Source organism: Microchirus variegatus (genome assembly GCF_963457635.1).
Source record: "Microchirus variegatus genome assembly, chromosome: 4".
NCBI lineage: Eukaryota > Metazoa > Chordata > Actinopteri > Pleuronectiformes > Soleidae > Microchirus > Microchirus variegatus.
The window spans coordinates 37,062,480-37,084,105 of record NC_139805.1 but is presented as its reverse complement, the minus strand read 5'-3'; the positions used below and the strand labels follow the sequence as shown (position 1 = coordinate 37,084,105).

Below are 21,626 nucleotides of genomic sequence, written 5' to 3'. Positions count from 1 at the left end.
AAAAAATGGTCAGATTTTGGACGAAATAGTGTAGTATGACATTGAGGTCGACGACATAGTATAGTATGACGTTTTGTCACATTTTGGGCTAAAAAAAAAATGTCAAATGTTTTACAGATTTTGGACGACATAGTATAGTATGACGTTTTGTCACATTTTGGCCAAAAAAAACAACAACAATGTTTTACAGATTTTGGACGACATAGTATAGTATGATGTTTTTGTCAAATTTTGGACCCAAATTTTATTTTCAAAAAAAGGTCAGATTTTGGACGAAATAGCGTAGTATGATATTGAGGTTGATGACATAGTATAGTATGACGTTTTGTCACATTTTGGGCTAAAAAAAAAATGTCAAATGTTTTACAGATTTTGGACGACATAGTATAGTATGATGTTTTTGTAAAATTTTGGACCAAATTATTTTTTTCAAAAAAATGGTCAGATTTTTGACGAAACAGTGTAGTATGACATTGAGGTCGACGACATAGTATAGTATGACGTTTTGTCACATTTTGGGCTAAAAAAAAAAGTCAATTTTTTTTCCAGATTTTGGACGACATAGTATAGTATGATGTTTTTGTCAAATTTTGGACCAACATTTTATTTTCAAAAAAAGGGTCAGATTTTGGACGAAACAGTGTAGTATGACATTGAGGTCGACGACATAGTATAGTATGACGTTTTGTCACATTTTGGCCAAAAAAAAAAAAAACAAAATGTTTTACAGATTTTGGACGACATAGTATAGTATGATGTTTTTGTCAAATTTTGGACCAACATTTTATTTTCAAAAAAATGGTCAGATTTTGGACGAAATAGTGTAGTATGACATTGAGGTCGACGACATAGTATAGTATGACGTTTTGTCACATTTTGGCCAAAAAAAAAAAAAGTCAATTTTTTTTACAGATTTTGGACGACATAGTATAGTATGATGTTTTTGTCAAATTTTGGACCAAAATTTTATTCTCAAAAAAAGGTCAGATTTTGGACGAAATAGCGTAGTATGATATTGAGGTTGATGACATAGTATAGTATGACGTTTTGTCACATTTTGGCCAAAAAAAAAAATGTCAAATGTTTTACAGATTTTGGACGACATAGTATAGTATGATGTTTTTGTCAAATTTTGGACCAAAATTTTATTTTCAAAAAAAGGTCAGATTTTGGACGAAATAGCGTAGTATGATATTGAGGTTGATGACATAGTATAGTATGACGTTTTGTCACATTTTGGGCTAAAAAAAAAATGTCAAATGTTTTACAGAATTTGGATGACATAGTATAGTATGATGTTTTTGTAAAATATTGGACCAAATTATTTTTTTCAAAAAAATGGTCAGATTTTTGACGAAACAGTGTAGTATGACATTGAGGTCGACGACATAGTATAGTATGACGTTTTGTCACATTTTGGCCAAAAAAAAAAAAATCAAAATGTTTTACAGATTTTGGACGACATAGTATAGTATGATGTTTTTGTCAAATTTTGGACCAAAATTTTATTTTCAAAAAAATGGTCAGATTTTGGACGAAATAGTGTAGTATGACATTGAGGTCGACGACATAGTATAGTATGACGTTTTGTCACATTTTGGGCTAAAAAAAAAATGTCAATTTTTTTTACAGATTTTGGACGACATAGTATAGTATGATGTTTTTGTCAAATTTTGGACCAAAATTTTATTTTCAAAAAAAGGTCAGATTTTGGACGAAATAGCGTAGTATGATATTGAGGTTGATGACATAGTATAGTATGACGTTTTGTCACATTTTGGCCAAAAAAAAAAAAATCAAAATGTTTTACAGATTTTGGACGATATAGTATAGTATGATGTTTTTGTCAAATTTTGGACCAAAATTTTATTTTCAAAAAAATGGTCAGATTTTGGACGAAATAGTGTAGTATGACATTGAGGTCGACGACATAGTATAGTATGACGTTTTGTCACATTTTGGGCTAAAAAAAAAAAGTCAAATGTTTTACAGATTTTGGACGACATAGTATAGTATGATGTTTTTGTAAAATTTTGGACCAAATTATTTTTTTCAAAAAAATGGTCAGATTTTTGACGAAACAGTGTAGTATGACATTGAGGTCGACGACATAGTATAGTATGACGTTTTGTCACATTTTGGCCAAAAAAAAAAAAATCAAAATGTTTTACAGATTTTGGACGACATAGTATAGTATGATGTTTTGTCAAATTTTGGACCAACATTTTATTTTCAAAAAAATGGTCAGATTTTGGACGAAATAGTGTAGTATGACATTGAGGTCGACGACATAGTATAGTATCACGTTTTGTCACATTTTGGGCTAAAAAAAAAATTTCAATTTTTTTTACAGATTTTGGACGACATAGTATAGCATGATGTTTTTGTCAAATTTTGGACCAAAATTTTATTTTCAAAAAAAGGTCTGATTTTGGACGAAATAGCGTAGTATGATATTGAGGTTGACGACATAGTATAGTATGACGTTTTGTCACATTTTGGGCTAAAAAAAAAATGTCAAATGTTTTACAGATTTTGGACGACATAGTATAGTATGATGTTTTTGTAAAATTTTGGACCAAATTATTTTTTTCAAAAAAATGGTCAGATTTTTGACGAAACAGTGTAGTATGACATTGAGGTCGACGACATAGTATAGTATGACGTTTTGTCACATTTTGGCCAAAAAAAAAAATATCAAAATGTTTTACAGATTTTGGACGACATAGTATAGTATGATGTTTTTGTCAAATTTTGGACCAAAATTTTATTTTCAAAAAAAGGTCAGATTTTTGACGAAACAGTGTAGTATGACATTGAGGTCGACGACATAGTATAGTATGACGTTTTGTCACATTTTGGCCAAAAAAAAAAATATCAAAATGTTTTACAGATTTTGGACGACATAGTATAGTATGATGTTTTTGTCAAATTTTGGACCCAAATTTTATTTTCAAAAAAAGGTCAGATTTTGGACGAAATAGCGTAGTATGATATTGAGGTTGATGACATAGTATAGTATGACGTTTTGTCACATTTTGGGCTAAAAAAAAAATGTCAAATGTTTTACAGATTTTGGACGACATAGTATAGTATGATGTTTTTGTAAAATTTTGGACCAAATTATTTTTTTCAAAAAAATGGTCAGATTTTTGACGAAACAGTGTAGTATGACATTGAGGTCGACGACATAGTATAGTATGACGTTTTGTCACATTTTGGCCAAAAAAAAAAAAATCTAAATGTTTTACAGATTTTGGACGACATAGTATAGTATGATGTTTTTGTCAAATTTTGGACCAAAATTTTATTTTCAAAAAAATGGTCAGATTTTGGACGAAATAGCGTAGTATGATATTGAGGTCGATGACATAGTATAGTATGACGTTTTGTCACATTTTGGGCTAAAAAAAAAAAGTCAAATGTTTTACAGATTTTGGACGACATAGTATAGTATGATGTTTTTGTCAAATTTTGGACCAAATTATATTTTCCAAAAAAATGGTCAGATTTTTGACGAAACAGTGTAGTATGACATTGAGGTCGACGACATAGTATAGTATGACGTTTTGTCACATTTTGGCCAAAAAAAAAAAAATCAAAATGTTTTACAGATTTTGGACGACATAGTATAGTATGATGTTTTTGTCAAATTTTGGACCAACATTTTATTTTCAAAAAAATGGTCAGATTTTGGACGAAATAGTGTAGTATGACATTGAGGTCGACGACATAGTATAGTATGACGTTTTGTCACATTTTGGGCTAAAAAAAAAATTTCAATTTTTTTTACAGATTTTGGACGACATAGTATAGCATGATGTTTTTGTCAAATTTTGGACCAAAATTTTATTTTCAAAAAAAGGTCTGATTTTGGACGAAATAGCGTAGTATGATATTGAGGTCGATGACATAGTATAGTATGACGTTTTGTCACATTTTGGGCTAAAAAAAAAAAGTCAAATGTTTTACAGATTTTGGACGACATAGTATAGTATGATGTTTTTGTCAAATTTTGGACCAAATTATATTTTCCAAAAAAATGGTCAGATTTTTGACGAAACAGTGTAGTATGACATTGAGGTCGACGACATAGTATAGTATGATGTTTTGTCACATTTTGGCCAAAAAAAAAAAAATCAAAATGTTTTACAGATTTTGGACGACATAGTATAGTATGATGTTTTTGTCAAATTTTGGACCAACATTTTATTTTCAAAAAAATGGTCAGATTTTGGACGAAATAGTGTAGTATGACATTGAGGTCGACGACATAGTATAGTATGACGTTTTGTCACATTTTGGGCTAAAAAAAAAATTTCAATTTTTTTTACAGATTTTGGACGACATAGTATAGCATGATGTTTTTGTCAAATTTTGGACCAAAATTTTATTTTCAATAAAAGGTCTGATTTTGGACGAAATAGCGTAGTATGATATTGAGGTCGATGACATAGTATAGTATGACGTTTTGTCACATTTTGGGCTAAAAAAAAAATGTCAAATGTTTTACAGATTTTGGACGACATAGTATAGTATGATGTTTTTGTCAAATTTTGGACCAAATTATTTTTTTCAAAAAAATGGTCAGATTTTTGACGAAACAGTTTAGTATGACATTGAGGTCGACGACATAGTATAGTATGACGTTTTGTCACATTTTGGCCAAAAAAAAAAATATCAAAATGTTTTACAGATTTTGGACGACATAGTATAGTATGATGTTTTTGTCAAATTTTGGACCAAAATTTTATTTTCAAAAAAAGGTCAGATTTTTGACGAAACAGTGTAGTATGACATTGAGGTCGACGACATAGTATAGTATGACGTTTTGTCACATTTTGGCCAAAAAAAAAAATATCAAAATGTTTTACAGATTTTGGACGACATAGTATAGTATGATGTTTTTGTCAAATTTTGGACCAAAATTTTATTTTCAAAAAAAGGTCAGATTTTTGACGAAACAGTGTAGTATGACATTGAGGTCGACGACATAGTATAGTATGACGTTTTGTCACATTTTGGCCAAAAAAAAAAACAACAATGTTTTACAGATTTTGGACGACATAGTATAGTATGATGTTTTTGTCAAATTTTGGACCCAAATTTTATTTTCAAAAAAAGGTCAGATTTTGGACGAAATAGCGTAGTATGATATTGAGGTTGATGACATAGTATAGTATGACGTTTTGTCACATTTTGGGCTAAAAAAAAAATGTCAAATGTTTTACAGATTTTGGACGACATAGTATAGTATGATGTTTTTGTAAAATTTTGGACCAAATTATTTTTTTCAAAAAAATGGTCAGATTTTTGACGAAACAGTGTAGTATGACATTGAGGTCGACGACATAGTATAGTATGACGTTTTGTCACATTTTGGCCAAAAAAAAAAAAATCAAAATGTTTTACAGATTTTGGATGACATAGTATAGTATGATGTTTTTGTCAAATTTTGGACCAAAATTTTATTTTCAAAAAAATGGTCAGATTTTGGACGAAATAGCGTAGTATGATATTGAGGTCGATGACATAGTATAGTATGACGTTTTGTCACATTTTGGGCTAAAAAAAAAAAGTCAAATGTTTTACAGATTTTGGACGACATAGTATAGTATGATGTTTTTGTCAAATTTTGGACCAAATTATATTTTCCAAAAAAATGGTCAGATTTTTGACGAAACAGTGTAGTATGACATTGAGGTCGACGACATAGTATAGTATGACGTTTTGCCACATTTTGGGCAAAAAACAAAAATTCAAAATGTTTTACAGATTTTGGACGATATAGTATAGTATGATGTTTTTGTCAAATTTTGGACCAAAATTTTATTTTCAAAAAAATGGTCAGATTTTGGACGAAATAGTGTAGTATGACATTGAGGTCGACGACATAGTATAGTATGACGTTTTGTCACATTTTGGGCTAAAAAAAAAAAGTCAAATGTTTTACAGATTTTGGACGACATAGTATAGTATGATGTTTTTGTCAAATTTTGGACCAAATTATTTTTTTCAAAAAAATGGTCAGATTTTTGACGAAACAGTGTAGTATGACATTGAGGTCGACGACATAGTATAGTATGACGTTTTGTCACATTTTGGCCAAAAAAAAAAAAATCAAAATGTTTTACAGATTTTGGACGACATAGTATAGTATGATGTTTTTGTCAAATTTTGGACCAAAATTTTATTTTCAAAAAAATGGTCAGATTTTGGACGAAATAGTGTAGTATGACATTGAGGTCGACGACATAGTATAGTATGACGTTTTGTCACATTTTGGGCTAAAAAAAAAAAGTCAAATGTTTTTACAGATTTTGGACGACATAGTATAGTATGATGTTTTTGTCAAATTTTGGACCAAAATTTTATTTTCAAAAAAAGGTCAGATTTTGGACGAAATAGCGTAGTATGATATTGAGGTTGATGACATAGTATAGTATGACGTTTTGTCACATTTTGGGCTAAAAAAAAAATGTCAAATGTTTTACAGATTTTGGACGACATAGTATAGTATGATGTTTTTGTCAAATTTTGGACCAAATTATTTTTTTCAAAAAAATGGTCAGATTTTTGACGAAACAGTGTAGTATGACATTGAGGTCGACGACATAGTATAGTATGACGTTTTGTCACATTTTGGCCAAAAAAAAAAAAATCAAAATGTTTTACAGATTTTGGACGACATAGTATAGCATGATGTTTTTGTCAAATTTTGGACCAAAATTTTATTTTCAAAAAAAGGTCAGATTTTGGACGAAATAGCGTAGTATGATATTGAGGTTGACGACATAGTATAGTATGACGTTTTGTCACATTTTGGGCTAAAAAAAAAAGTCAATTTTTTTTCCAGATTTTGGACGACATAGTATAGTATGATGTTTTTGTCAAATTTTGGACCAAAATTTTATTTTCAAAAAAAGGTCAGATTTTGGACGAAATAGCGTAGTATGATATTGAGGTTGATGACATAGTATAGTATGACGTTTTGTCACATTTTGGGCTAAAAAAAAAATGTCAAATGTTTTACAGATTTTGGACGACATAGTATAGTATGATGTTTTTGTCAAATTTTGGACCAAATTATTTTTTTCAAAAAAATGGTCAGATTTTTGACGAAACAGTGTAGTATGACATTGAGGTCGACGACATAGTATAGTATGACGTTTTGTCACATTTTGGCCAAAAAAAAAAAAATCAAAATGTTTTACAGATTTTGGACGACATAGTATAGTATGATGTTTTTGTCAAATTTTGGACCAAAATTTTATTTTCAAAAAAATGGTCAGATTTTGGACGAAATAGTGTAGTATGACATTGAGGTCGACGACATAGTATAGTATGACGTTTTGTCACATTTTGGGCTAAAAAAAAAATGTCAATTTTTTTTACAGATTTTGGACGACATAGTATAGTATGATGTTTTTGTCAAATTTTGGACCAAAATTTTATTTTCAAAAAAAGGTCAGATTTTGGACGAAATAGCGTAGTATGATATTGAGGTTGATGACATAGTATAGTATGACGTTTTGTCACATTTTGGGCTAAAAAAAAAATTTCAAATGTTTTACAGATTTTGGACGACATAGTATAGTATGATGTTTTTGTAAAATTTTGGACCAAATTATTTTTTTCAAAAAAATGGTCAGATTTTTGACGAAACAGTGTAGTATGACATTGAGGTCGACGACATAGTATAGTATGACGTTTTGTCACATTTTGGGCTAAAAAAAAAAAGTCAATTTTTTTTACAGATTTTGGACGACATAGTATAGTATGATGTTTTTGTCAAATTTTGGACCAACATTTTATTTTCAAAAAAATGGTCAGATTTTGGACGAAATAGTGTAGTATGACATTGAGGTCGACGACATAGTATAGTATGACGTTTTGTCACATTTTGGGCTAAAAAAAAAATTTCAACTTTTTTTACAGATTTTGGACGACATAGTATAGCATGATGTTTTTGTCAAATTTTGGACCAAAATTTTATTTTCAAAAAAAGGTCAGATTTTGGACGAAATAGCGTAGTATCATATTGAGGTTGACGACATAGTATAGTATGACCTTTTGTCACATTTTGAGCAAAAAAAGAAAAGTCAATTTTTTTTTAGATTTTGGATGACAGTATGACGTTTTGTCACATTTTGGGCTAAAAAAAAAAAGTCATTTTTTTTACAGATTTTGGACGACATAGTATAGTATGATGTTTTTGTCAAATTTTGGACCAAAATTTTATTTTCAAAAAAAGGTCAGATTTTGGACGAAATAGCGTAGTATGATATTGAGGTTGATGACATAGTATAGTATGACGTTTTGTCACATTTTGGGCTAAAAAAAAAAAGTCAAATGTTTTACAGATTTTGGACGACATAGTATAGTATGATGTTTTTGTCAAATTTTGGACCAACATTTTATTTTCAAAAAAATGGTCAGATTTTGGACGAAATAGTGTAGTATGACATTGAGGTCGACGACATAGTATAGTATGACGTTTTGTCACATTTTGGCCAAAAAAAAAACAAACAATGTTTTACAGATTTTGGACGACATAGTATAGTATGATGTTTTTGTCAAATTTTGGACCCAAATTTTATTTTCAAAAAAAGGTCAGATTTTGGACGAAATAGCGTAGTATGATATTGAGGTTGATGACATAGTATAGTATGACGTTTTGTCACATTTTGGGCTAAAAAAAAAATGTCAAATGTTTTACAGATTTTGGACGACATAGTATAGTATGATGTTTTTGTAAAATTTTGGACCAAATTATTTTTTTCAAAAAAATGGTCAGATTTTTGACGAAACAGTGTAGTATGACATTGAGGTCGACGACATAGTATAGTATGACGTTTTGTCACATTTTGGCCAAAAAAAAAAAAATCTAAATGTTTTACAGATTTTGGACGACATAGTATAGTATGATGTTTTTGTCAAATTTTGGACCAAAATTTTATTTTCAAAAAAATGGTCAGATTTTGGACGAAATAGCGTAGTATGATATTGAGGTCGATGACATAGTATAGTATGACGTTTTGTCACATTTTGGGCTAAAAAAAAAAAGTCAAATGTTTTACAGATTTTGGACGACATAGTATAGTATGATGTTTTTGTCAAATTTTGGACCAAATTATATTTTCCAAAAAAATGGTCAGATTTTTGACGAAACAGTGTAGTATGACATTGAGGTCGACGACATAGTATAGTATGACGTTTTGCCACATTTTGGGCAAAAAACAAAAATTCAAAATGTTTTACAGATTTTGGACGATATAGTATATAGTATGATGTTTTTGTCAAATTTTGGACCAAAATTTTATTTTCAAAAAAATGGTCAGATTTTGGACGAAATAGTGTAGTATGACATTGAGGTCGACGACATAGTATAGTATGACGTTCTGTCACATTTTGGGCTAAAAAAAAAAAGTCAATTTTTTTTACAGATTTTGGACGACATAGTATAGTATGATGTTTTTCTCAAATTTTGGACCAAAATTTTATTTTCAAAAAAAGGTCAGATTTTGGACGAAATAGCGTAGTATGACATTGAGGTTGATGACATAGTATAGTATGATGTTTTGTCACATTTTGGGCTAAAAAAAAGTTATAGTTAGTTATAGTGATAGTTGTAGTTAGTCATAGTGATAATGAGTTATAGTTAGTGATAGTTGTAGTTGTATTTAGTGATAGTGGTAGTAATGCTATGCTCTGGTGTCACAGGTTTATTGGTTCAAAGACGGTAAACAGATCTCTAAGAGGAGCGAACATTACAGGATCAGTCGCGAAGCTGACGGCACGTGCTCTCTGCACACGACAGCGGCCTCTCTGGACGACGACGGTAACTACACCATCATGGCAGGAAACCCTGAGGTGAGTTTCTTCTCTCAGGTTAGCTTTGATTCAGCACTGCTTTAGTAATATCTTGTTGTTTATTTTAGATATAATGGGCTACAGTGACCTCTGTCTGTCTGTGTGTGTGTGTGTGTGTGTGTCAGGGGAAAGTGAGCTGCACAGGCAGGATGATGGTTCAGGCCGTGAACCAGCGAGGACGAAGCCAGCGCTCCACACCTGGACACATGCGCAGGTCACACATTTGTCAACACAATGAAAATCACAGGAGCAAAAACATTATTTTATTAATCACTGAGGGGGAAAAAAAGCAAAGAAAACAACAGAATTTCAGTGTGAAATATGACTGATATAAATGATTTAAATATGAAGTGACATTAATGAGAACGTCATTCATTCATTCATTCATAGAAATAATGTCATGTTCAGACCCAGGTCCAGGTCCAGAGACAGCGGCGATGAGAACGATAACATCCAGGAGCGACACTTCCGCCCCCACTTCCTGCAGGCGCCCGGCGACCTCATTGTTCAGGAGGGTCGACTGTGTCGCATGGACTGTAAGGTAAATCACACCCACGTCTGCATCTGCATTGCCCCCTGGTGGCGGCTACAGTACAGGCCATAATCCCTGCCAACCCCCCATATCAGTGGATAAGGAAGTGATCGACCTAATAAGACAATGTTTTTAACAGGAAACTGAAGTTTGTAAACCACTCACTCTCCCTGCACCAAAGCCCATAGAGAAAACCAGTGATTTTAACATCACAGAGACACAGGAGTTCACAGGAGTTGTTGATCCACTGCTGCCTCCATCACTGAGTTCACATGACTGATTTTGTCAATTCGGCTTTTAAAATCCTACATTTGGATGTACTATAGTGACACAAAGTGACCACACGAGGCAGCAGTAGACCAGGAGTTCCTGTGTCCCAGTGAGCTAAAATCATTGATTTTCTCTGTGGGCTTTGGTGTGGGAGAGTGAGTGGTTTACAAACTTTCAGTTGCCTACACATCAAACACCCCGATCTGGGCCTTTTAAACGTGCGTATAACGAGGGGAACATTGTGAAGCGGTGAAAACAGTGAGTCACGCCATCGCTATGTGACCACAGCAAAGAGACGACGGTAACCGCGGCAACAGAGAGAGGGAAAATATCCCAGATCTGCCCTTTAATTCAGAGTGTGTGTGTGTGTGTCAGTGAAACACGTACAGTGTCTTTGCAGAATAATAGAAAACAGTGTTTACTCGCTTCACCATCGTCAAATGTGAGCTCCTTTATTTCAGCAAAATCAAACATAATATGGTGATGCTGACTCACTACTGCCCCCCGCTGGACACATGCAGTTACTGCAGTCCAACAAAAACAAACACAAACTTGGGAGGGGAACAGCTGAACGACGCGTCTCTTAACGTTCTCTCCGCCTCTCTCCAGGTGAGCGGTTTGCCGACCCCTGACCTCATCTGGCAGCTGAACGGCCAGACCATCCGCCCCGACTCCGCCCACAAGATGCTGGTGCGGGAGAACGGCGTCCACTCGCTGGTGGTGGAGCCGGTGAGCAGCCGCGACGCCGGCATCTACACCTGCATCGCCAGCAACCGAGCCGGACAGAACTCCTTCAACCTGGAGCTCATCGTCGCAGGTGAGCTGCGATGACGAAGGGATGAAGTGAAAGACGCGGCACGCGGATCACGGCGACTCAAACTCCGCCTCTTTTTTTCCTCCTCCTCCTCCTCCACAGCTAAGGAAATGCACAAGGTGCCGACGTTTGTGGAGAAGCTGCAGAACACCGGCGTGGCCGAGGGTCATCCCGTCAGACTGGAGTGTCGCGTGGTCGGCGTTCCCGCTCCGCAGATCTTCTGGAAGAGAGAGAACGAGTCTTTCACTCACAACACGGACAGAATCAGGTAAGAGGGAAAACCTGGATGTGGAATCTGGACTGGAGGCAGAGGGTTAGGACTCTGTAGTGTGACGTAAGAGGCAAAACTTCCCAGGGGGCTGAGCCTTCCAACCAGTGTTCATCACCATTATGTTATAAATAATCTGTGTTACGAGCGGCCTGGGGGAACCGTGCATAACATGAAACTTTGCTCCCCTCTTTCCTCACTCCCAAGGACGACCAAGGCCACAGGGCTGGAGCTCACAAACAGTCATTTATTGTAATACTCCAAAAAAAACCGTGGTAGCAACTATCGTCAGGGTGAGCATCGCTCAAAACAACAAACAAAACAATCTTTAACCCAACATAACTTCCCTATCAAAAGTAAAGAAAATAAAAGACAGGGTTCTGACCTGACTCCCTATAAAATAAACAGGAGAAAAAGAGCTTTAAAGAAAAGAGCTACAGAAATACACTGCGTGTGACAGCAACGAAAAATGTATGAGGTCAAAATATATATATTTTAAAAATGAATGAAATAACATGGAAAAACCTTGTAATTTAAAAGTAAGTGAAAATAGAAATGTACCAAAACCATAAAGCACTGTAATTACCTTTAAAGAAAACATAAACTGAGTAAAAAAAGATGCAGAACGATAACTTCACACAGGTTAAAGTGAGGTGGGGCCCCTTTAGGGGGGGTTTCCTACTGAGATGTCACTGCACATTTCAGGCTCTGAGTGTAGGGGGCCCCACCTGTCGGCTCGGGGCCCCACGCAGTTGCCTGCCTTGCCTGTTGCTGCGCCTCTGTACGCTGAGATGAAGCTAAGTTACATTGATAGCAGGGGGCGTGGCTAACACAGGTGTTAGCGATCTAGCCTGCAGCCTACAAGAAGTTACAGGCGACAGCCGAAGACTGACAAAGACATAGGAGTCTTGCAGGAGGCGCCACATATTTTTTTCTGGGGGATCTTTATTTGCTCTACAGCCTCCTGGACTTCCAGCCTCCACGGCCACATTTTGAATTTGAGAACCCTCTTGGAAGAAGCACACGTCCTCCTCTCTAAGCTGCTACAACATGGCCGTCCACGTGTTCCTCTTGGCAACTTCAACATCCGCTCAGAGAAGTCGTGCTTCCACTTCCTGTCCTTCTCAGTCCTCAGGACTCACTGCACAGATTCTCTTCTCGTCATCTTGGACTTCTTCTCCTCCCTCCTTAACCAGCTCTCCCTTCGTTTGCCAACTTCAAACCTCTCTCGCATCAACCACTCCCTTCACTTCCTGTAGCTGTTAGCGTTCCATGCTACATCCAGGACAGCAGCTCTCTGTCCTCCTCCCACATGCTTCAACCAGCTCCTCATCGACATCCAGGCGACAAACGATGGAAAAACCAAACGCAAACACTTTGCTTCTCGCTCTTGTTTGTACCCAAAGTGTTGAAATGCTAACTATTGTACGTCACTTGAAATAAAAGCTTTACTTTTGTCCAATTTAAAGACGTAACAGTTCCCCGACAGCTGACATTGTTTCGTGACGTCATCAGTGAGCACATTCTTACGAACGTTTTATGCTAGCGTACTTCACTGATCGCGATTTCGGGTGAACACGATACACTTCTGTATGGATTTGTATCTGCGATAATAAAATGAAGTTGCATCACAATCGCAAAAACACTACGTACTCTAGTTTCTCATTACGAAATGCGTACGTTACGTTTGGTGTACGTCCGAAATGACAATAAATACATCGCAGCTTTCACGATTTTTTTTTGGGAAAGCGCTGTTTCAACTTTCAAAGTGACACATACTTAATTTAACGTAGCTAGGTTGTTGCCGATTGTTACGTTCACTTTCAATGTCTCCTAAATTAATCTTTTCTTACGTGTTTTTTTTTTTTTTCCCAGCATGCACCAGGACAACTGTGGTTACCTGTGTATGATCATCCAGCCGGCCATGAAAGAAGACGCCGGCTGGTACACGGTGTCTGCGAAGAACGACGCCGGGATCGCGTCGAGCACCGCGCGCCTCGATGTCCACGGTAAATTCATCGTAACAAAACAAAAAAAAATACTCTTTACGTCTTTCTTTGTTTTTGTTTTTAACGTATCGTCACTAACGTCGTCTTTCGCCCTCAGCTCTGTGGCAGCAGCCCAACCTCCCCAGGCCCAAGAAGGTGCGTCCGTCCACCAGCCGCTACGCCGCGCTAACAGAGCGAGGGCTGGACGTGAAGGCCGCCTTCTTCCCCGACTACAGCCCGCTGCCCCCTGGTGGCCTGGTGGAGAGCGACGACCTGTAAAAAAAACAACGTGGCGCCCGAGGCGAGGATCGCAACGTAACCCCGAGAAAGATAACCTTCCCTCTGAAGTCCCGCCCCCCCCCCTCGCTCCTGACACTGATACTTAATATGACGGGCGAGGAGCGTGGACCTGCACCACCGTCACTGACCTGCAGGGGGCGACGACGACGGGTTTACTTGGGTTTTTATAGTACGACACGACTCCGTATATATCACAGAATTCATCAAGATTCTTTTTACAGACTGGACAAACGAGCGAAGTGTTTACGATTAAAAAATAATTCTTCCGAACTTTTTCTAAAGCGACTCCTGTTGAAGTGCCTAAGAAAAAAATAGCGCAGTTGAAACGTAGAATGACGATGCATGATGAAGTGGTGAGGTCTCACACACACACACACACACAGCTCAGTGCTGCCACCTACAGCCTCAGATTAGCGTAAACATGTTGGACAAGGCCGGGCCTTTCACACAGTTATGTTTTTTAATTCTTTAGTTTTGTTTTTTTAAGAAAAATAAATAAAAGTGATTTAACGTAAAGAAAGTGATGAATTTCAAAGGGGAAGAAGAAAAAAAAACGCAGGTTTGTTTTTCCGACGAGTGGATGTGACGCTAACGACAGAGGTGAAGATACGATGAAAGTCAAGACGTAGGAAACTTGATTGTTGATTTGATTTTTTGTTTTTTTGCCTCGGTGCTTTAATGCTAGCTGGTGGGCGTGGCTGAAACCTGGTTTCGTAAAGCAATTGCGACTGCGCAAACGTCGGAAACAATATCGCATTTTGACAGTATTTTCCGCTATCCGCGCAAACACACAATCGTGTTTTTTACGATGTATTTCTTACGTCCGTTCCACGCTGACTTTTTGTCGTAATTGTTCGCTCAGGAAGATATCGTACGTTTTTTTTTTTGACAGCAAAAAAAAAAACCAACAACGCCAAGCTACATGACTAGTGACATCTAGTGGCGAGATTGCAGGTTGCAAAACTCTGTGTTTGAGGAAATCGGTGGCCTTTTTAACGTCATTTTAAAGCATGAAAACAAATGCGCACTCTGCCTGCTTTGTCCTGTACAAACATGGCAACACAAAATGGCCGCCTCCGTGAAGCAAGGCCCTTAGCCACGACAGAAAAGAGGCTTATTCTGCGGCCACGGAAACTACTTTTTATACTGAGACACGAACACATTTATACAGTTTTATTCAACTTCTGCGAATAAACTGGAAACTTTTGTCGCGTATTAGCGAGATTAACGAGTGCGTATTTTAATACGGCAAATTATAAAAACGACAACACATGACAGACATTTTCTTTGACGTAAACGACATCAGCCACGTTTTGTACAAATATACTTCAATCACTTTAAGGGTTTTTTTTTTTGGATGTAAACACACTTTTGTCTGCATGTTATTTTTGGACACAAATCTACTTTTATCAGAATGTACAAAATAAAAGACAACAAAAATTAGGCTTTTTTTTTTATCCAGGAGCAAAACAAACACACTGGTTAAAAAAAAAAAAGTTTAAAAAAAGTTAAGTATATATTTATATCTGCGATTTTTGTCTGTGTAGCTCTGAACAACGTGGACGTCATCAGCCGAGCGTTTGTGTGTTTGCACATTTCTATGCCGATCAATGCTTTATGTTTATGTTTATATTTGTTATTGTCGCTTATCAACGTTCATAAATAAAAGAAAATCTCTTCTGGCAGCGAGACGTCTTTTTACATCAGAGAATTTCACAAAGAATCCTGAAAATAATAAAAATCGTCAAAATCTTTAAAATCTGCTTTGACTTTGTCTCAGAATTCTGTTTTTGAGACTTTTAATTTGAAATTTTTTATTTGATGTTTTTGGAATTTTATTTGTATCTAAAAGTTTAGAATTTTACTTCATTAACTTTAATCTCACAATTTCACATTTTTAACTAAACGTTTGACTTTTAGTCTTATTTTTAATTTGTAATCTCAGATTTAACTTTGTCAAATGACTTTAAATAAAAATTGAACTATTTTTTTTTTTTTTGCTTTTTGGCCCAAAACACAATTCTTACTTTTTTTAATCTTAGAAGTTTTATTTGAATGTTGGTCAAATTTGAACTTTAATCTCATATTTGGCTTTTTCATTTTGATTTTTTAATCTCATAATTTTGACTGGACATGAGATTATTTCTCTTAAAATCAGCACAGATTACGTTTCTTTGTGTTTCCAAACGACGACACAATCACAACTTTCAAACCTCATTCATTCATAAACTCTAACATAATCCTAATCCTAATCCTATAATCCTGAACTATCCCTTTACAAACAGCGTGGTTGAGATTATTCAAGGAAATAATTTTTGGTTTATTTAAAGTTAAAATCCGAGTCGAAGCAGAGAGACGATCCATCCAGAATTTTTTTTTTTTAAACTCAACAGACTCAAACAAAGTGGGCGGTCCCTCACCTGCCACAGTGAGGTTAGGCTCCGCCCCCTCACATGGCGAGCTGCAGGCCTCCGTCCACCACCAGCACCTGACCCGTGACGTAGGACGACTCCAGGAGGAAAAGCACGGCTGAGGCCACGTCCTCCGCTTCACCAAACCTCCCGAGAGGAACCGAGCCAACGCCGACGCCACCGCCGTCCTCCTCCCTCAGCGCCGCCGTCATGTCGGTGCAGATAAAACCTGGAGAACGTGAACATTTACTATTATTAATAATAATAATAACAATATAATAAAAATAATACGTTAAAGGTGAAGTAAGTAGTTCATAGTGCCATCTAGAGGAGAGGCTGACATTTACAACAACGAACTGCTCCTCTACTTAATCAAAGTTCAAAAATCTACTTAAAGTTCCAAAATCTACTTAAAATTCCAAAATCTACTTAATCAAAGTTCCAAAATCAACTTAATCAAAGTTCCAAAATCTACTCAGAGTTCCGAAATCTACTTAAAGTTCCGAAATCTACTTAAAGTTCCGAAGTCTACTCATAATTCCAAAATCTACATGATCAAAGTTCCAAAATCAACTTAAAATTCCATTATCAACTTAAAATTCTAAAATCAACTTAAAATTCCTAAATCTACTTACAGTTCCTGAAATAAACTCATAATTCCAAAATCTACTTAATCAAAGTTAAAAAATCTACTTAAAGTTCCGAAATCTACTTTAAGTTCTGAAATCTACTCATAATTCCAAAATCTACTTAATCAAAGTTCCAAAATCAACTTCAAATTCCAAAATCAACTTAAAATTCCACTAATTGGTCAGAGTGTCGTCATAATCTCGACGTCAAGTAAAGCGACGCTTGATTTGTTCTCTCGCATTTGTCCTTACAGGCTCCTGTAGAAACATGGCGTCTCTCTGCTAACAGTGTCTATGCAACCGTGGTCCGCGACCATGTTATTTTACATGACTTTTTGAAACACTTGGAAAATGAAACAAAAACTATTATACAGCGACTAGACAATGCAGGAGCACATAATATGTATAAAAAGTGGATTTTGGGTTCATATAAACACATAAATACTACACAGTGTCCCTTTAAATGATCCGTGTGATCCGGTGCCGTGTTTTACCTGGAGCCACCAGATTAACGCTGACGCCGCGCGACGACACCTCTTTAGCCAAAGAGCGCGTGAAACCCTCGAGCGCCGATTTACTGGCGCCGTAGACGCTCTGACCCGCGTTCCCCTTCAGACCCACGACAGAACCTGCACACAGGAAACAGAAACACACGTGACCCTTCAGAATAAAACACGCAGCTTTACTTTGAAGAAATAATCGTAATTCTTTATTTAACTAAATAAACCTGTCCGTCATTAAACAACAAAATGAAAATTAAATCAAAGAAAACTGTTTTTTACAACAGTGTTCCATGTGAATTTAAAGGAACAGTTCATGTTTTTGTCTCAAACAAGAAAAAAAAGACGTTTTAGCAGCTTAAAAAAAGGTTAATCCAATAAAATCTACATCAGATTAAGTCTACGACGTCTTAAGAACACGTTCACGTCTTTATGTCACTGGGAGACAGACTTTAACAACAAACCACTCACTCTCCCACACCAAACCCCATAGAGAAAATCAGTGATTTTAGCTCACAGGGACACAGGAGCTGCTGGTCCTCTGCTGCCTCGTGTGGTCACTTTGTGTCACTGAGTTAAGTCTAAATTAAATATTTTAAAAGCCGAATTCACTAAAATAAGACATTGTAAGTTAGTGATGGAGGCAGCAGTGGATCAACAACTCCTGTGAACTCCTGTGTCTCTGTGATGTTAAAATCACTGGTTTACTCTATGGACTTTGGTGTGGGAGAGTGAGTGACTTTGGTGTGGGGGTTTTTGAGTGAAAAGAAAACACTAAATAAACTGAATGAAAGACTCAAGTGATAAAATCTACGTCAGTTTAAGTCTACGACGTCTTTAAGAACACGTTCACGTCTTTATTTCACTGTTAGACAGACTTTAACAACAGGAAACTGAAGTTTGTAAACCACTCACTCTCCCACACCAAAGCCCATAGAGAAAACCAGTGATTTTAAGATCACAGAGACACAGGAGTTCACAGGAGTTGTTGATCCACTGCTGCCTCCATCACTAACTTACAATGTCTGATTTAATGACTTCGGCTTTTAAAATATTTAATTTAGACTTAACTCTGTGACACAAAGTGACCACACGAGGCAGCGGTAGACCAGCAGCTCCTGTGTCTCTGTGTTTACAAACTTCAGTTTCCTGGTGTTAAAGTCTGTCTAACAGTGACGATAAAGACGTGAACGTGTTCTTAAAGACGTCGTAGACAAACATTCATCATTCATGCAGGTTATATAGTTGTAAATAAAGGTTTGTCAGAACTGAAGAATCCTTTATTTAATCGATAAATCAGTGTTTTTATGATCATTTAAAACATTGATCTAAATCCAGATTTATCTTTAAATCTTTCTCTATTCAGGGAATTAAATGAGTGCTCAATGTCAATAAAACAGACGTGGTACAACGTCGCCACCTGGTGACCAAAGTGAGAACGTCACCTATGTTGACGATGGCCGCTCCCCGCGTGCGCAGCATGCTCCGCAGCGCCGCCCTGCAGGTGAGCATGGTGCCCAGCACGTTGGTGTGGAGCAGCTCCAGCATGTCCTCACGTCTGCTCCTCAGCAGCAGAGCGTCTCTGAACACAAGCACGACTCAGCACATTTCATCTGTGACTGACAGAGGGAGGGGGGGTGGGGGGGGGGGCGTGTCCTCTCCCGGGTGGGCGTGTCCTCACCTGTTGACGCCGGCCGCGTTCACCAGGTACGAGATGTTTCCACAGGTTTTCTGGACGGAGGAGAAGGTTCTCTGCACCTCGTCTTCTCTGGAGACGTCACAGCTGAAAGCTACGTGATCGTCTGAAGACACACGTTTAGATTAGATATATTATAGACGTATATATTTATTTACAGCACAACAGGTGATAATTATAATAATAATATACTGATTTTCTCTATGGGCTTTGGTGTGGGAGAGTGAGTGGTTTACAAACTTCTAGTGAACAGGAAGTTATAAGTTCCTGCTCTGACGACGTTCAGCTGAGCTGACACTAAAATGTATATAAAATTCAAAATCTACTTATAATTCCAAAATCTACACATAATTCCAAATCTACTTAATCAAAGTTCAAAAATCTACTTAAAGTTTCAAAATCTACTTAAAATTCCAAAATCTACTTAAGGTTCCAAAATCAACTTAAAGTTCCAAAATCTACTTACAATTCCAAAATCTACTCAAAATTCCAAAATCTACAAAGTTTCAAAATCAACTTAAAAAATCGAAACTCTACTTAAAATTCCAAAATCTACTCAAAATTCCAAAATCAACTTAAAATTCCAAAATCAACTCAACATTCCCAAATCTACTTAAAATTCAAAAATCAACTTAAAATTCCAAAATCAACTCAAAATTCCATAATCTACTTAAAGTTTCAAAATCAACTTAAAATTCCAAAATCAACTTAAAATTCCAAAATCAACTCAAAATTCCAAAATCAACTCAAAATTCCAAAATCTACTTATAATTCCAAAATCTACTTAAATTTCCAAAATCTACTTAAATTCCAGAATCTATTTATAACCCTTAACCTCACTGATTGGTCAGTGTCGTCATAATCTCGACGTCAAAGACAAAATAATCAAAGTCAACAAACGTCCGACTGTAGATTAAAGATAAAAAGATTTAATAAACACTGAAAAGTTAGTTAACGTTAATCTCCGACATTTAGCAAAGCAAACGTCTCAAATGTTCGTGTTTAACAGAGAAACAACACATCGCGTCGGTTTCACGCAAACCGTGCTGTGACGACTCCGCCCACATCGAGGAGGAGGAGGAGCTATGACGTCATGACTGACACACAAACAAAGCGGCCACAGTTTTAAACCCAACTTTAAAAAGTTAACTTAAAGCCGAACGCGGTCCGTTTACCTCCGTGCAGCGACGCCACAGTGTCCCGGGCAGCGGCTTCATTCCTGGACAGCACAGCGACTCTGCAGCCTCTCTGAGCCAGGAGCCGGGACACGGCCCCCCCGATGCCCCGGGAGCCCCCACACACCACCGCCAGCCTCGACACGGCCCTGCGGCGGAGAGCTGCTCATCAGCCACAGACAAACGGAAGCTTTTTCACACATTAAACCTGATAAAAATTACCACGTGACTTTCATTAAGTTATCGCAGTTTTTTTTTAAACTCTGACATAATTAAACTTTAATGACACTGAAGCCGTTTCAGTTCGCTCGGTTTCGCAGCGGCGGCGAACGACGGCGCTAGCTGCTAATGTTTGTAGCATTAGCTCCGTGTGTCTGTGTTTGAGCACAAAAAAAACAACAGAAAACAACATTTCACTCGATAAAGTTCGCGTTTTTACTCACATGACGACGTTAGTGTCCAGGCAAAGGGAGCGCGTTTCTGTGTCGGCGATTAATCTAGGAAGAAAATCAGTCAGAAACGCAGCGGAGCGTTAGCTCTGCTCACGGGCGCCATGTTGGTTTTTTTCCTCCAAGTTGTTGTGATGTCAGAGCGCGGCCGCTAGAGGGCGCAGTGGACTCACGTCTGTGTGTGTGTGTGTGATTGTTACAGCTCAGTTACAGGGAATTAAACTTTATTAACACGTTGTTTTTAAACAGAAATTGACCTGGTTTTTATTCAAACTTTATTTATAAAAAAACGTGGAACTTTCGTCCATGTTTAAAAAAATAAATTTGTGAAGACATTTATGAATAAAAATAAATTTAAAAAAGCACAATTCTTTATTTAAACTGCATTAACACGGCGTTTTCTTTTAAACTTTATCGACACATTATTGTAATCATTACGTTAATCATTTATTTAATCTGGTTAATATGAGGTTGTTTAACATTGTCCATACTCGGATTATCGTCTCCATGTGATGATCTAATCTGGTTAAAATCAGAATAACAAAGCGAATTCTGATAATCTAATCCATTTAATACCAGAAGAATTCTGATTACTTAATCTGGTTACTGTCAGAAAATTAAATCACACAACCAATATTCTCATTATTGACTTATTCCAATGACTTAATCTGGTTAAAATGAGTATATTAAGAAGTATTCAGATTTTTTAATCTGGTTGAAA

The 21,626-nt window shown here is 36.3% G+C and overlaps 2 protein-coding genes across 8 annotated transcripts in view; one reads left to right on the top strand and one right to left on the bottom strand.

The window, feature by feature from the left end:
- Positions 1–15,724, top strand: part of palld (palladin, cytoskeletal associated protein) — a 105,624-nt gene extending 89,900 nt beyond the window's left edge. For all 6 annotated transcript variants that reach the window (XM_083888592.1, XM_083888590.1, XM_083888591.1 and 3 more), the window contains 7 exons: positions 9,724–9,873; positions 9,999–10,087; positions 10,282–10,414; positions 11,285–11,492; positions 11,592–11,757; positions 13,633–13,766; positions 13,864–15,724. In XM_083888592.1, coding sequence (XP_083744718.1) covers positions 9,724–9,873; positions 9,999–10,087; positions 10,282–10,414; positions 11,285–11,492; positions 11,592–11,757; positions 13,633–13,766; positions 13,864–14,024 — 1,041 coding nt within the window. In that variant the 3' untranslated portion in view covers positions 14,025–15,724. The remainder of the gene's footprint in view (positions 1–9,723; positions 9,874–9,998; positions 10,088–10,281; positions 10,415–11,284; positions 11,493–11,591; positions 11,758–13,632; positions 13,767–13,863) is intronic.
- Positions 11,583–21,024, bottom strand: cbr4 (carbonyl reductase 4). Of its 2 annotated transcripts, none has more exons than XM_083888596.1 (7): positions 20,900–21,024; positions 20,457–20,605; positions 19,267–19,387; positions 19,031–19,167; positions 17,580–17,714; positions 16,466–16,685; positions 11,583–11,706 (listed from the first exon to the last, which is right to left on the bottom strand). In XM_083888596.1, coding segments are annotated over exons 1-6 (735 nt in total). In that variant the 5' UTR covers positions 20,902–21,024; the 3' UTR covers positions 11,583–11,706; positions 16,466–16,494. The 2 variants fall into 2 exon arrangements, with proteins under 2 accessions (XP_083744722.1, XP_083744721.1); XM_083888595.1 differs by having other exon boundaries at positions 11,585–11,709.
- Positions 21,025–21,626: the final 602 nt, after the last annotated feature.

Coding starts and splice junctions, on each gene's coding strand:
- cbr4 (XM_083888596.1), bottom strand. Junction 19,388..20,456: donor TGTGGCGTCGCTGCACGGAG/GTAAACGGACCG, acceptor GTGTGTCTTCAG/ACGATCACGTAGCTTTCAGC. Junction 19,168..19,266: donor AACGCGGCCGGCGTCAACAG/GTGAGGACACGC, acceptor GCTTGTGTTCAG/AGACGCTCTGCTGCTGAGGA.